Source organism: Mesoplodon densirostris, chromosome 4, assembly GCF_025265405.1.
Source record: "Mesoplodon densirostris isolate mMesDen1 chromosome 4, mMesDen1 primary haplotype, whole genome shotgun sequence".
In the NCBI taxonomy this organism is placed as follows: Eukaryota; Metazoa; Chordata; class Mammalia; order Artiodactyla; family Ziphiidae; genus Mesoplodon; species Mesoplodon densirostris.
In genome coordinates this window covers 130,447,023-130,462,010 of record NC_082664.1, presented here as the reverse complement: position 1 = coordinate 130,462,010, position 14,988 = coordinate 130,447,023, and the positions used below count along the sequence as shown (strand labels likewise).

The window sequence follows — 14,988 nt, the reverse complement described above, 5'->3', positions numbered from 1 at the left end:
GCTGTCCTTTCTCCACTGTACATTCCTGCCTCCTTTATCAAAGATAAGGTGACCTGGGCTTCCCTGGTGGCGCAGTGGTTGAGAGTCCGCCTGCCGATGCAGGGGACACGGGCTCGTGCCCCGGTCCGGGAGGATCCCACATGCCGCGGAGTGGCTGGGCCCGTGAGCCATGGCCACTGAGCCTGCGCGCCCGGAGCCTGTGCTCCGCAACGGGAGAGGCCACAGCGGTGAGAGGCCCGCGTACCGCAAAAAAAAAAAAAAAAAAAAGATAAGGTGAACATATGTGCATGGGTTTATCTCTGGGCTTTCTATTCTGTTCCATTGATCTATCTTTCTGTTTTTGTGCCAGTACCACACTGTCTTGATTACTGTAGCTTTGTAGTATAGTCTGAAGTCAGGGAGCCTGATTCCTCCAGCTCCATTTTTCATTCTCAAGATTGCTTTGGCTATTCGGGGTCTTTTGTGTTTCCATACAAATTGTGAAATTTTTTTTTCTAGTTCTGTGAAAAATGCCAGTGGTAGTTTGATAAGGATTGCATTGAATCTGTAGATTGCTTTGGGTAGTAGACTCATTTTCACAGTGTTGATTCTTCCAATCTAAGAACATGGTATATCTCTCCATCTATTTGTATCATCTTTAATTTCTTTCATCAGTGTCTTATAATTTTCTGCATACAGGTCTTTTGTCTCCTTAGGTAGGTTTATTCCTAGATATTTTATTCTTTTTGTTGCAATGGTAAATGGGAGTGTTTTCTTGATTTCACTTTCAGATTTTTCATCATTAGTATATAGGAATGCCAGAGATTTCTGTGCATTAATTTTATATCCTGCTACTTTACCAAATTCATTGATTAGCTCTAGTAGTTTTCTGGTAGCATCTTTAGGATTCTCTATGTATAGTATCATATCATCTTTTTTTTAAATTTTTATTTATTTATTTATTTATGGCTGTGTTGGGTCTTCGTTTCTGTGCGAGGGCTTTCTCTAGTTGCGGCGAGCAAGGGCCACTCTTCATCGCGGTGCGTGGGCCTCTCACTGTCGCGGCCTCTCTTGTTGCGGAGCACAGGCTCCAGACGCACAGGCTCAGTAGTTGTGGCTCACGGGCCTAGTTGCTCCGTGGCATGTGGGATCCTCGCAGACCAGGGCTCGAACCCGTGTCCCCTGCATTGGCAGGCAGATTCTCAACCACTGAGCCACCAGGGAAGCCCCCAAGCAGCCACAATTTACTGAGCAATTTGCTATGTGCTAGACAAAACGCTTTCCATTCTTTATCTCATTTTCATCCTTGTAACAATCCTACGAGGGAAGAATTTGTATACCTACTTTACAGAAGAGAAAACTGAGGCTTAAAGAGGTTATAACATGGTTAAGGCCACCCTGCAAGGAGGTGGCCAGGCCAGGTTTAGATCCCAGGGTCTAACTCTGGGGTCTCTATTCATGCCCCCTATGCTGAGCCCCAAGCTGGGGAGTGAGCCCCCAGTGGTCAACGCATCTGTATATCACCCATAGGCCTTGAACTTTGTCAGTGCCCCAGTGGCTGGGTTCACATCTGGTGATTAAAGGGTCCTGGTGAATTTCTGTGTCATGCAGTACCTATGCACACAAATCTAATGTTCTGACCATCAGGTCAGGGTATTTTTTTTCCCCTCCTGGGCAGTTGGGTTAGTGAAAGAAACCTGATAAAATCCTGGAGAGGAACTTGATCGTTCTCTGAAGGACTTACAAGTTGTTTGGCCTGCCTAAACTGCTCAGATACCGTCCGGGGAATATTCGGTATCCATGTAGTACAGGTTGTGAATTATTCTGTGGGGACTGTTAACAAGACCCTCACCAGCTCTGCCTCAGCCAGTCTCAAGCAGGGCTTTGGGGCAGCCCCTTTCTTCCCCTCCCACCAAAGCTCTGAAAAGAGAAGGCTCTTCCCCAATGGGGGCTGGGAAGAGCAAGAGGTATAGGGAAATCCTCCTGCCTCTAAGCAGAGCTTACTCTACAGAACTGGGCCTGTTCCCTCCTCAGAGCTATAGCTGTGGATACAATGACTTGGCAGGAGTCACATTTACCCCATGTTTTGGCAACCTAGTACCTGAATACCTAACATGGAAAGAGACCAACTCCCTAAAATCAGTGTAAGAAAAATGATTAAAAGTTAGATATGGAAGTACCTCAGGGATCATCTACACCCCTGGATTTAAAGATGAGGGAACTGCAGCGCCGAGGCTAAGTCACTTGTTAAGGTCACAGAGCTGCTGGTGATAGAGACCAAAGACCAGGTTGCCTGAGTCTAAACTAAAGGGTCTTTCCCCTTAAACTCACACGCACCCACCTACACACCAACAAACTCACTCCACCCTTTGCGGAAGTATGGCACACAGGCACACGCAGAACTGAGTCAACTGGGTCCTATGTCCCTAAAGTATACGACTGTCCCTCCTCTGGGGGACAGGGCACCGCATAAGACAGATTCTCAGACATTCTGACCCGTACCAGCAGAGAAAGTCTCAAGAGCAGCACCCCAGACCTTCCTCCCAACTCTTCCTTTCTCTGCTCCAATTGAGTTTCCAGAACGTGAGAGCCCAGGCCGATACCCGGCAGTCTGGGAGCTGCCGGGAGAAGCGCGGGGCGGGTGTCCGGAGCGCACGGGCCCGGGCGCCGGGTACGGGGCCTGATGCTTAGCGCGCCCGGGTCTGGCGGCTCAAGGGGGCGACGAGCATCCACCACCTGCTCCTCTCCTCCGGCCTCCTGTGACTCAGGACGGCTCGACTGGGGACCCTAAAGGCGGGGCATGGACCCGAGGAGGAGGAGTTGCGGAGGGCGGAGGGCAGAGCTTAGCGCCTCGGCCCCGGCTCGGCCCCCGCGAGGCCCCGGTGCCCTCTCCCCGGAGTGCAGGTTTGGAAGGCAGGAGGCCTCGCCCGGCCGCCGCCTCGGCTGCTCGGGTCCCCATATATAGTCATATCCACCGTCAACTGGGAGGCCGGCAGGCAGCAGCAAATGGGCGAGCGGCCCCCGCGGGAGCAGCGGGGAGGGCGCAGGGGGCGGAGGGAGGAGAGGGGGAAAGGGGGCAGGAGAAAAAAGCTTTTCCAAAAAAGTATTGGCTGTCTTGAGGAATGCGGTCGCCCCCTTGGGAAAGTACATATCTGGGATCAGCAGGCGGCTGTGCGCTCGCACTCCGGATCGGCCTCCCCACCGCGCTGTTGCCTCCCCGCTCCCGCCGCCGCAGCCCCAGGGCCGCTTGCCGCCGCCACCATGGACGCCATCAAGAAGAAGATGCAGATGCTCAAGCTCGACAAGGAGAACGCCTTGGATCGAGCGGAGCAGGCGGAGGCCGATAAGAAGGCGGCGGAGGACAGGAGCAAGCAGGTCTGCCTGCGCCTTTCCGGCCCTGCGCCGGCCGGTCGCCCGCGCTCCGCCCGCCGGGGGCCCCCGAGCCCCGGGACCCGGGCCTCGCACCCCTTCCCGGCCCCTCACTCCGAGGACTCGGGGAGCCACCCCACTCCAGGGCGTCTGAGAAGGGGGAAGGGAAGAGCGAGACTCTGGCTTATTCTAACTTTTTCTCTCGTCTGGGGACGCTTATTTCCCTTTTCTGGTTCCCAGAGCCCGCGAAGTCCCTTCAAGTCCTAGAGGCACTTGATTCTCAGGATGAGAAATCAGTTTTGGATTCGGGGGCGGGGGAGAGGAGGAGGGTCGAAGGGAATCAAGTCCAGAAACTGTTAGAAGTTCTTCTGGACTTTTTGACTGGGGAGTATAAAACATTCAACTGGGAAGGGGGGAGCTGCGAGGGAGGGGGGAGGGACAGTCACAGTTTGTTCCTAAAAACAAAGATGGACAGACTAGAGAGTACGGCGGGCCGGGAAGACGGGGGCGTTTTTCTGCACCCCCAAGTTGTGGGCTTGAGCCCGCTGAGACCTCCGCAGGAGTCTCGCCCCGGGGGCTGGGGTGGGGTGCGGAGTGGGCTCCGGGAGAGAGGAGGGTTACCTAGGGACCCTTGAACCCCAACTCGGTGGCGCCTCACACCCGAAGGGCCCCAGCCAACTCGGTGCCCGTGTGTTGTGTGTGTGTGTGTGTGTGTGTGTGTGTGTGTGTCTAACACCCGGTCCGTGCCGGCCGGCCGCGCCCGCCCGCCGCCGCCCCCCAGCTCGAGGAGGACATAGCGGCCAAGGAGAAGCTGCTGCGGGCGTCGGAGGACGAGCGGGACCGGGTGCTGGAGGAGCTGCACAAGGCAGAGGACAGCCTCCTGGCCGCCGATGAGGCCGCCGCCAAGGTACCCGGGGCGCGCGGCGCGGCGCACGAATGGCTAACTCTGTCTCTCTCTCTCTCCCTCCCTGTCTTTCCCTTTCTCTCTCCCGCTGTCCCTGTCCTTCTGGCTCTGTGCACCCACACCCCTCCCCTGCGGGATCACGCTGCCTGCTGCACCCCCCCCGTCCCCATCCCCCACGGCCAACTCCCAGCTGGAAGATGAGCTGGTGTCGCTGCAAAAGAAACTCAAGTCCACCGAAGATGAACTGGACAAATACTCCGAGGCTCTCAAAGATGCCCAGGAGAAGCTGGAGCTGGCGGAGAAAAAGGCCACCGATGTAAGTGCACGCACACACTGCCTCCCTCACCTCCTGCCCTGGTGGCCGCTCTGGGGTCACCACAGGGGCCAGAGAGCAATGGAGGAGGATCACCTCCTCTTGCTGGAAACTCGCACACAGCCTGCCATGGCCCAGAGCACTGGATGCTGCCTCCGACTGCTACCGCACACATTCATTTTTATTTCATCCATTCCTCTTTCTTTTTCTCCTTCTTTCCCCCACCCCTGGGGGTGGAGGGGGGTGGGTGAGAAGCTGGAAGAATACAGTAACTGAAATTGGACTCTGGAGGTGAACCCTGCTCCATGGTGGCAGAAAACCTCCGAGGTGTCATCACCGAGGTTTGTGCAAACGGAATGCCTAGTTTTCTCCACTTTCTTTCCTTTTGCCATCTCTGGTGGGTGGCAAGGCCTGGTTTTTGGTGGTGGGTCTAGTCAGGACACAGACTAGAGATGGCACTGAAAAAATGGCATGGTGCTACTTAGAAGGCTAAGCTTGATGGTGGGCCACAGAAACACTTGAGGCCTCCTTACTCACTAAGGAAGCTTAATCCAGCCCTTAAGATCTGCCTGGGAAGACGATATTTGCTTGGGTCTGCAGTCTGAGGGCACTAGATCCAGAAAGTAAGCTCGGAGTTATATATAGCTCAGTGCTTTATATGGTATAGTGAGCTAGCTGCCCCCGACTCTCCTGCTCACCCCACCCCAACCTGTCAGCCGCTGACAACCACCACATAGCTTCAAGGATGATGCACGCACCACAAAAGCTCTGCCAGCATTTTGTCCACTGCCCTCTGGAATCCTTTTAGCCGAAGAGCTTGCCTCTTCTGCTGCATAAGTCAAGGCAAGCATTATATTTCCAAAGGACCGACTTCTTTTCACACCATTCTAGGAGCTAATTAAGCCTAGAGGCCCAATTAGGAAAGAATTCGTTGGGAAGTTGGTTAACAATTTCAAGAATGTATGAGCACCAGGGAAACCTATGCCCAGAAAGTTGAACTACCAAGTGCAACAGCAGAATTTTTTGTATGAGAGTAAAGTGTAAATTGCTGGAGGGTCTGGGTCTTGAAATCAGTAAAGGCTTTCTGTGACATGAAAGGCACGAAATGTAATCCCTGAGTGTGCTTTGTAAATGAGAGATCCAGACACAGGAATTTAGAATCTGACAAAAAGAAAGTTTCAGTGAAAAGCAAGGTCCCTGGAAAGGGGGTTCAGGGAAACACTGATTTAGGTAAAATATTTAAGTTACAAACTACCTGGCTTTAGAAAAAGAGCCAAAAAATGCATATAACTCTGCGCCAGTTTTGTGTAATGTAGATCAGATGTCTGCTCCGTATATGGTTAAATGGAGGATGTCTGTCTCCCCGAAATTCTCCAGCAGGACGTTTATTTAGCTTTTTCAAAAGAGCCGCTGATAGATCAAGGAGAGATATTCCTTATAAGGAAAAGAATGCAGAGAATTTGAAAATAACCCAGTAAGACTGAAAGCAAGAGAAGGAGAAAAATCTACTACAATTCTTAAGGGAAAAAAATCATAATTATTGTAACTATGTGGTTCTATCATGTCTTTATTGAAAAGTCTTGTTTAATGGTGCATTGGAATGAGGTGAGGCAGAAGAGGCAAAGAGGATATTTAAAGCCAGCTCGGTGGGGGAGGGCGGAGCCAGGAGGAGGGGGAGGTTTTTGAAGCTGTGTTCTTTTCTTTCCACTGGAAAACTATCCCTAATATGGTACACTTTTTTTTTTTGGTAGTATATTGATCATCTTCCCCTTTAAGACATTTTAGGTTGTTTGGAACCTGTAGGGATGTGCAAGACGTTTGTGAAGAAATGCTATATTTAGAGTGATTCCTAGCTAGTAAAAATAGTGATGACTTGAGGAGGAAGAGACAGATGTCACCAGAGAAAGGTAGGAGAGAGGTCAACTTCCTGAGGTAGAATTGTATTACATTTGGGATTAGGACATTGCACTATTACTCACCAATGTAAAACATTTTCACATTTTTCTACTACTAAAAACATTTTTCTATTAATTTTCCAACACACTTTACAAATCCTATTCCAGAAATGGGCTCTTCCTAGCTTGAAAGGTTGTAATTTGCAAGGTCGGATCTCTGATGGTTTTTTTTTTTTTTTTTTTTTTTTTTTTTTTTTTTTGCTGTACGCGGGCCTCTCACTGCTGTGGCCTCTCCCGTTGCGGAGCACAGGCTCCGGACACACAGGCTCCGCGGCCATGGCTCGCGGGCCCAGCCGCTCCGCGGCATGTGGGATCCTCCGGGATCGGGGCACGAACCCGTGTCCCCTGCATCGGCAGGCGGACTCTCAACCACTGCGCCACCAGGGAGGCCCTCTGATGGTTTTGTTTTGAATTTTTTGTCGTCCCTCCACATAAGTGAGGCTGAAGGGGATCAAGCGCTCCATTTTCTCTCTGGCCCAACCCCTTCCCCAATAACTGTGATGTCTCTGACATCTGCAGTATGTGAGTCTTTATTCCCTGTAGGTCTTTGCTTTCTAAATCAGTGATTCTCAACCTTACCTAAACAATCACCTAGGATGGTTTTAAAACTTAAAATCCAGGCTGTACCCCAGACCAATTAGAATCTCTGGGAGTGGAATGCAGGCATTAGTATTTGTTAAATACCCAGGTGATTCCAATGTGCAGCCAAGGCCGAGAACAACTGTCCTAAACTCTTGTATAATGACATCAGCGTGAAAATGAACTCACCTGAAACTGACTTTCCCAGATGTTTGAAAAGCAGGACATTAAGTCACTAGTTGGCTGCTTAGAGCATTTGCACCTGTCCAGCAGTCTCTGCATCTCCTGGAGGCTCCCAGATGCCCCCTTCTCCCACCCTCAAAGTTGGAGGCCCCCAGTCTGTACTCTTAGGGAAGCAGTTGTGACCTCCCTCCTGACTAGATGAACTGTGTGGAAACAAAGCTAGAGGCTCCACCTACAGGATGTGAGGGCCCGTGCTGGGCTTTGTGAGAGTCTCAGCAGAGGGAGGCTGTGAGAAAGTCCATAGCAAATGAGTCAGAAAAGCAAGGAGCTTCCTCATTAGGGCTTTGGCGTAGGAGGGGGTTGTCAAGTGTGTTTTCTTTTTCTTCATTATTCCCACACTTAAACATATAGGAACTGACTTGAAGGGCCTTTGTGAGAAAGGTGAGGAAAGAAAGCTGTGAGACTTAGAAGACATTTAAAAACGTAGCCAAAGGGGAGAATTGGCAGAGGGTGGTTCCCAAAGATTGTGTCCACTTTGGTTTTCATCCAGCTGTAGCCGGACGCTCTCATAGGGTTCTGTAGACTTCCTTGGTGTGCCTTTTAAGACATCTCAGTCCGGCCCAGAATTGGTCAGATTCCAGATCTCAGAGGCTGATCTAAAACCAGAGAAGGTTGTAACTAGAAGGGACCCTTGAGATGATTGTTTTTGTGGAAAGGAAAGTAGGTCCCAGATAGGCTGGAGGGCTTGAGGTCCCACAGCTGGTTATAGGCTGTAGCCTGACTCTTAAGACAGTGCCTGTGTATTTATTAACTAAAGCTATCATTTGAGTTAACTACGTACAAGGTATTGTGCTTAGTGCTTTCTGTCATTTCATAATCCTCACAGCAGCCCTATGAGAAACGTACTACTATTAACCGTGCTTTTACAGATGAAGTCAAGTTGTCTTCCGTCACACAACCAGGAGAGAACCAAAAGCCAGATTCTAACCTAGGGAGACAGCATTTAGGAGGTTTAACCTCTATGCAATATGTTAATGGTTTTCCCTTCATGAGTTTGGAGGGAAGGAGAGTTGTTGTGGTTAGGATCTTGTGTTCTGGGGTTCTTTACATCGAGGAACAATCCCTTTGGGGGTACATTCCAGCCCCAAATCCCTCGCTCGGCTTCTCTCCTTCCTGGGCATGGGAAACTGGCAGTCCCGAGCGGAGCGCTCGCGCCGCCAAAAGGCGGCACCGTCGCCCTTTGCAGCCAAATCCGTTACTCCGGGTTTCCCACGGCGCAGGGGAGGGGCGCTGGGAGTCGAAGTAACAACCTCGGCGCGTTGGCCACCCTCCCGCTCACCAGGTGCCCCGGCAGCCTGCGCACCGCGCCTGTCAGCCCCGCGGCCCTGAGCATGCGCGGTGCCTCCCGCGGTTGGCGAGTTCCCGGGGTCCGCGGCGCGCGCCCCGCCCCGCCCGCTGGGCCCGCCCCCGGCGCTCGCGCACCCGCCTGCGGTTCGCCTGCGCAGCCTAGGAGGTCGCGACTTCCGGGCTGTGTCTGGGCCGCAGGGGGCGCTGCCGTGGCGCGCCGCGGCCTGGGCGGGGTGACCAGGCGGTCGGAGTGCGGCAGGAGCAGCGGCGGCAGGAGCGCAGCAGCCGGTCTCTCCCGCGGCAGTCCTCCAGCCTGCCGGCCCGCCGCCGCCCGGCTCAATGGCGGGGAGCAGCTCGCTGGAGGCGGTACGGAGAAAGATTCGGAGCCTGCAGGAGCAGGCGGACGCCGCGGAGGAGCGCGCGGGCAGCCTGCAGCGCGAGCTGGACTACGAGAGGAAGCTGAGGGAGACCGTAAGGGACCCACCCATCACCCATCCCCAGAGGCGCCTTCTCCCCAGTCGGCCTCACCGCGCCCCGCAGGGCCCCCGGGAGCCCACCTTCCCCCGCCACCCCTCCCCCCGCCTCGGGGCGCACCTGGGCCCGCAGGTGTCAGGCTCTGGGGAGGGGCGCTGCCTGTTCACTTCAGCCCTTTTCATCTCGCTGGTCTAAAGAACCGAGGGAGAATTAGTGGTGTTGAGAAGGTTCTGGAAGCAGCTCTTTCCCAGAAGGGACTCTGTGTCTGGGGTGTTTGCGTTCGGCCCAGCGTCTCGGGTCCCCGGCATGTGCCCTTTGCGCTGCTGGCATTATTTACTCGGAGCGTGGGGACGGAAGAGGTCTCTCCTTTTGGAAATCCGTTCTTTTGGGAAGGGCGCTAACAGGTCATGTCTGAGGCATTGTCTGGCTTTGGGGCCCGGGGATGCTAAACTCCCCCATCCCTGTTTAGCCTTGGCTTCTTGAAAGCCTGTTTCTCTGGAGGTGGTTGAGACACTGACAAAGCGTGTTCTGACTTAGTATGCGGCCCTTTGCCCTTCCCTTTCTTAATCATCCCTCCTCCCAGGTTCTCCTGTACAGGTAGATGTTCCTTTGTTACCGAGTCTTGAAAAAGTTGGCTAAATAGCTACGATTATTGGGTGTTTTCTCCTGCCGGCTTCCCCTCCCCCACGTTGAGTGTAATACCTGGCTTCCTTCCTTTCCACTAAGGCAAATGCATCCAGCGCACCGGAACAGGATTTCAGAGGTAGTTAAGGCATTTGCTGTTTGTTGATTTTTGAGAGAGAGAGAGAGAGAGAGAGAGAGAGTGTGAGTGTGTGTGTGTGTGTGTGTGTGTGTGTGTGTGTGTGTGTGTGTTTTAAATCAGGATACTCAAACACCTTGGGAATTTTATGACAAGCGCTCATGTGGGGTCCTTCTGTGCTTAATAGAGGCGTATTCTGAGTTGAGAGGTGTATGTAATGGCATTATGGCTGGCTGCAGAAGCTATGAGACCTGTTTTGCATAAAATACCTAGAAGCAAATGGGTCCTCTTGAAAGGAAGGCCTAACTAGATGAAGTTTCAGATAAAATAGGCAGGAACCAGGAAATCAATAGGCAAAAGATCATTTTCTGTAGAGGACAAGACAGCAGAGGTCCCATGGATGTCTCTGAACTTGGCCAGGCAATGAATGAATTCCGACTCCCTCTCTGACTGGCTCGCAGTTGTCCTTGAACCATTAGAACCAATAGAACATGATGGATAAGAACAAGAACTCTGGGCCCAGGCTGCTAGGATTTGAATCATTTAACTTCTCAGTCCCTCAGTTCCTCGACTGTAAAATGTGGGTAATGGTAGTGCCTGCCTGTTGTGAGGATGAAAAGAGTGTGTGTAAAGAAGTTGCAATGGTGCTTAGCACACTAGAGTAAGTGCCTTGCATCAGCTGGTATTAGAACTGCTCCACACTCGGCATCGCTCATTGCTCCTTTGCGTTCAGTTTACCAGCTATCAAAGGGTCTTAAAGATGGGCTGCTCATTTCACTACATCTTAAAACACTCCACTTCAATGCTTCTAATCAAATTTTTTTTCTTCTTTTTTCAACTTGAACGGAGAGAGGACACAGGCAGGCTAGAAGGAATGTTTGGTGGGTAGAAGTGGTATTAGTGGTGGAAGTCGGTAGAACTCCCCTCCCCTGCTAAGAAAGGGAATATGTGGTCCTGTACAGGAGAGCCTCTTATGGACTGTTGGCCTGGTGATTGATATTAGACACAGAAGATAAATTTTATGAAGGGCACATTGTTACTATTTTACTCACCTTCTCTCTTGGGCTTAGTTTTTATGACAGTACTCTTCCTGGGCCAGTTGGGTAGAGATAATGCTTTCATTCTTTTCAAAGCTTTATATTAAAAGTGGTTTAGCTTCAAATTTTTTAAAGTGATTTTTGAAAGTAGTCTATCTGGATGATTGGATGGGCACAGAACTTTTTATGACAGCAACTTGAGGACTGGGTCAGACCACTGAAGAGAGAATTTCAAATTGAGAGGTGTTCCTAACTTATGAAACTGGAACTTAAAGGTAGCTAATTGAAGGTGGTTTCTTGGTAGTTGTCAGGCATAGCTGTGAGTTAAGCTAGCAGTCACAGTTTCTCTTGGCAGCAAAGATAAAAATTTAGTGACAAAGTCATGAGCCACTGCAAAAAATATTTGGAGAGTTGGCCCTAATTCACATTCTCAAAGATTCAGACAGGCTGTAGTTAATTGGCCCTATTACAACCAGCACTTAACTTTGGAAAAAGCAGCCATCCCTTTTTTTTCTACTGGTTTGTTTTTCCAAGGTGTGTGGGCCCTTCAAAATTTTGGAATGAGGCTACTTTGCTTGATGGAATGGTTGACTCCAGATCTTATGACCCGCTAGGGTTTTGTTTGTCTTTTGTCCTTATCAAAGAGGGAGCAAGAAGAAGGCAGTCTGCCTTCCTTCTTTCTGTATGGTACACAGCAAACAAGGGGACTTAACAGTTGCAGCCTGTAGGTTCTTAATTGGTAACTTTATTAAATCACAGGAAAAACCAATTTACAAAAATTCCCAGCCCTTCCCCTCTTTAGAGTTGGTAAATATTTCTGAGAACAGGAATCTAAAAGTGCATTTCATGCCCCCATTGGCCCCCACAGGGTGGCAGTAGCTGGAGTGTATATATACTCTGGCTTTCTGCTTTCATGTATAGGCAAGGCGAAGGCACTACAATGCCCTGTTCACATCCCTTCTCACTCATTACACAAATATGCCTCGTGAATTACAGGCTTTGGTGCAGATAGAGAGGTTGTTTTTAACTCTTATCCATGGGAGTGCCCCTTAATGTCATCCGTGTTTTTTTCCCCTTTCCTTACCATATAAGGGCAGAAGTTTAACTTGGCTGTAGTGACTTGGGTCTTACACAGTAAACTGGGTGAAACTTTCTCTGTACAACTACAGTTCGTATGAAATAAAAAGACCTGACCTTTGATCATCCCATGCAGTACTCCAGTTCAGGTAGGACTTCGAACATGCATTCCAGAGGATTTATTTTTAGGATATAATATTATTCTCCTACAATTATTTCTTCTTAATCCTCTAACGGAAATACTTGTTTTTAAAGTAAAAATCATTGCTTTTTTTTTTTTTTTTTTTTTTTTTTTTGGTACACGGGCCTCTCACTGCCGTGGCCTCTCCCGTTGCGGAGCACAGGCTCTGGACCCGCAGGCTCAGCGGCCATGGCTCACGGGCCCAGCCGCTCTGCGGCATGTGGGATCTTCCCGGACCGGGGCACGAACCCGTGTCCCCTGCATCGGCAGGCGGACTCTCAACCACTGCGCCACCAGGGAAGCCCCATTGCTATTTTTAAATTGTCTTTAGTTATATTGGCTAGAACACCTGGATTTCGTGAAATTCTAGGCCCTGTAAAAGTTCTCTTTCAAGTCAGACTTGGAGTAACATTTTGCTATATTGTGTGGGCATCCCCTTGATGTCTATTGTAGTTTCTTAGGTAGCTGGTACCTTGTGGAGGGGATTGGGGGGCACATGCAGCTCTAAGGCACCTCACACGTGTAGAGTGCCTGGTGGTTGTTTAACAACAGATCTGCAGGAAGACAGTCGGCAGCCTTTACTAATACAGCGGTGTCTTTTCTGAGTAGTTCATTACATGTTGGGACACAATAGCACTTTTGAAATGAAAGAAACTAGCATCCCGAAGACCTCACCAGCAGTGTCAACGCATGAGCTGTCGTTAGAAGCTAACCCAGTACACTGGGGGTGATTTCCATGCCTGGAAATCATTTGCGTCTGGGGTCTTGACCCTTCCCAAATGCCTTGTTATTTATATCTGCTTTTTAAATAACAGATGGTCATGTGTCTGTAGGGTTTGTACTGACAGAGGCAACAGCCAGTTAAGTCTTAAGTAAACTGCCCAGGTGCTGTGATGGGAAGAACCTTAGAAAATATCTAAATAAGCCTCAGAACTCAGAGAATACATACCGGAAATAAAAGCTAGTGCAGGTGAGAGATGTGGGCCTTTTGAACATAGAGCATAATCCCCCCCCCAAAAAAAGTGAAAATAAGGGTGTCCTTAATTAATTTATGGAATTGAGTATATCTTGAATTCTAGAGAACCAAACTAAATTGCGATCAGACCAGTATGGTGAGGCCTGAGAAGCCAGTGAGAGCCCAGGTTTTTCCCCGGGGGAAGCTTATGTAGAGATCCATACACCCCAGACACTGCTTTCAGATCTGGGCTGTTATCTACAAGCACCTTTGCCCATCCTGCTCTGAAACCTCTGGGGCAGCAGGCATTGGTTTCTGGGGTTGAGAACAAATGTTCTGTGTCCTTGTGTGAGCTGGTACTCCCCTGATGTTACTTGATGATGTTTTCAATTTTATTCCACACCTTTTTTCAAAATGGATTGAGAGGACTTGTTTAGCAGATGATATTCAGTACAGTAACTGTTCTTCTAGTCCTGGTTAGGTTCTTTCGCTGAAGGCCTTCTTTCAGGTAGGGGGTTGGAGTCAGGCTGGCTGTAGAGAACCTGCTGCTCTGACGTCAGAAAGCAGAAAGACTCCATAGGTGAGAACCACCAGTTCCAGGGCTTCCACGAAGCTCCAGGAGCCCTTGAGAAGGGAGGCAGGCATGCCAGCACGTGAGGACCAGGGGACTTTGTTGCTAGTCTTACCTCCCGCTGATGGCTGTGACCTGAGCATGTCAAAGATCCCTCCCTCTTCCTATTTTCTCTTCTACAAAGAGCTAGATGAGTGGTTCCCACAGGATTTGCCAGCTCTTTGGATGGTGGGTGGGGAAGAGGGGGGGTTGCTTTTTTATAGTGCAGATTCCTGTCCTCCTTTCTGACCTCTTGAATCAAAATCTCTAGGGATGGGGCCTGGAAATTTGTTTTGTTTTTGTTTGTTTTTTAAAACTTTTGGCTGCATTGGGTCTTTGTTGCTGTGCACAGGCTTTCTCTAGCTGCAGCCAGCAGGGACTGCTCTTCATTGCTGTGCTTGGGCTTCTCATTGCGGTGGCTTCTCTTGTTGCGCAGCATGGGCTCTAGGCACACGGGCTCAGTAGTTGTGGCACACAGGCTCAGTAGTTGTGGCACACGGGCTCAGTAGTTTTGTCTCGCGGGCTCTAGAGCACAGGCTCAGTAGTTGTGGCGCACGGGCTTAGTTGCTCCGTGGCATGTGGGATCTTCCCGGACCAGGGCTCGAACCATGTCCCCTGCATTGGCAGGTGGATTCTTAACCACTGAACCACCAGGAAAGCCCGGAAATTTGTGTTTTTAATAGGCATCTCCTGGTGAATTTGGACACCCAGCCAGTTGTGGGAACTGCTGGACAATGCCTAGGGACCCTTCCAGCTAAACATCTTAGACCCCGTTTTGTGGACCACCCACAGGTCTGTTCTCTGTGTTGCCCCTGTCCTGGCTCCTAAGAACAGGTCTCCATTCCCAGTTGTTGTTCTGGTGCCGTATACGAGGCCTATTGACTGGTATTTCCGTAGGGCACAACCCCTAATGTAGGTTCTACAAAATGCTCCTGGGGAAAAGGAGTTAATGACCTTTATAAAACAGTATCAGAGCTAAGGGAAAGAACGGTTAGAATGGAGAAAATAAGAGGGAAGAGGGAAGGTTCGGATTGATGGGCGTTCCTCTCGGGTAGGGAGATCTTTCGTGCAGAGGCAGGAACGAACGTGGGGTGCTGACTCCTTACTCTCTGATGCCCCAGGTGTGTGGGAGGCCAGGGACCTGGACTGGCCTGGCACCTGGAGGGTTCTTTCCCCGGAGTATAAACAGTCTCCTCTCTGTGAGTACAAAGTCCTTGAGGTTGGGGCCCAGATAGAAAACAGAACAGGAAGCTTAGAGTGTGGTG

General features: G+C 50.5%; 1 protein-coding gene across 26 annotated transcripts in view; it reads left to right on the top strand.

Moving 5' to 3' along the window:
* The first annotated feature begins 3,100 nt into the window (after nucleotides 1–3,100).
* TPM1 (tropomyosin 1) overlaps nucleotides 3,101–14,988 on the top strand; it is a 28,267-nt gene continuing 16,379 nt past the window's right edge. For 7 of the 26 annotated variants that reach the window (XM_060097225.1, XM_060097227.1, XM_060097232.1 and 4 more), the window contains exon 1: nucleotides 8,954–9,100. In XM_060097225.1, coding sequence (XP_059953208.1) covers nucleotides 8,969–9,100 — 132 coding nt within the window. In that variant the 5' untranslated portion in view covers nucleotides 8,954–8,968. Of the gene's footprint in view, nucleotides 3,355–4,129; nucleotides 4,256–4,442; nucleotides 4,569–8,948; nucleotides 9,101–14,988 lie in introns of those variants that run through there. The other 19 variants (XM_060097222.1, XM_060097236.1, XM_060097218.1 and 16 more) reach the window with 14 other exon arrangements.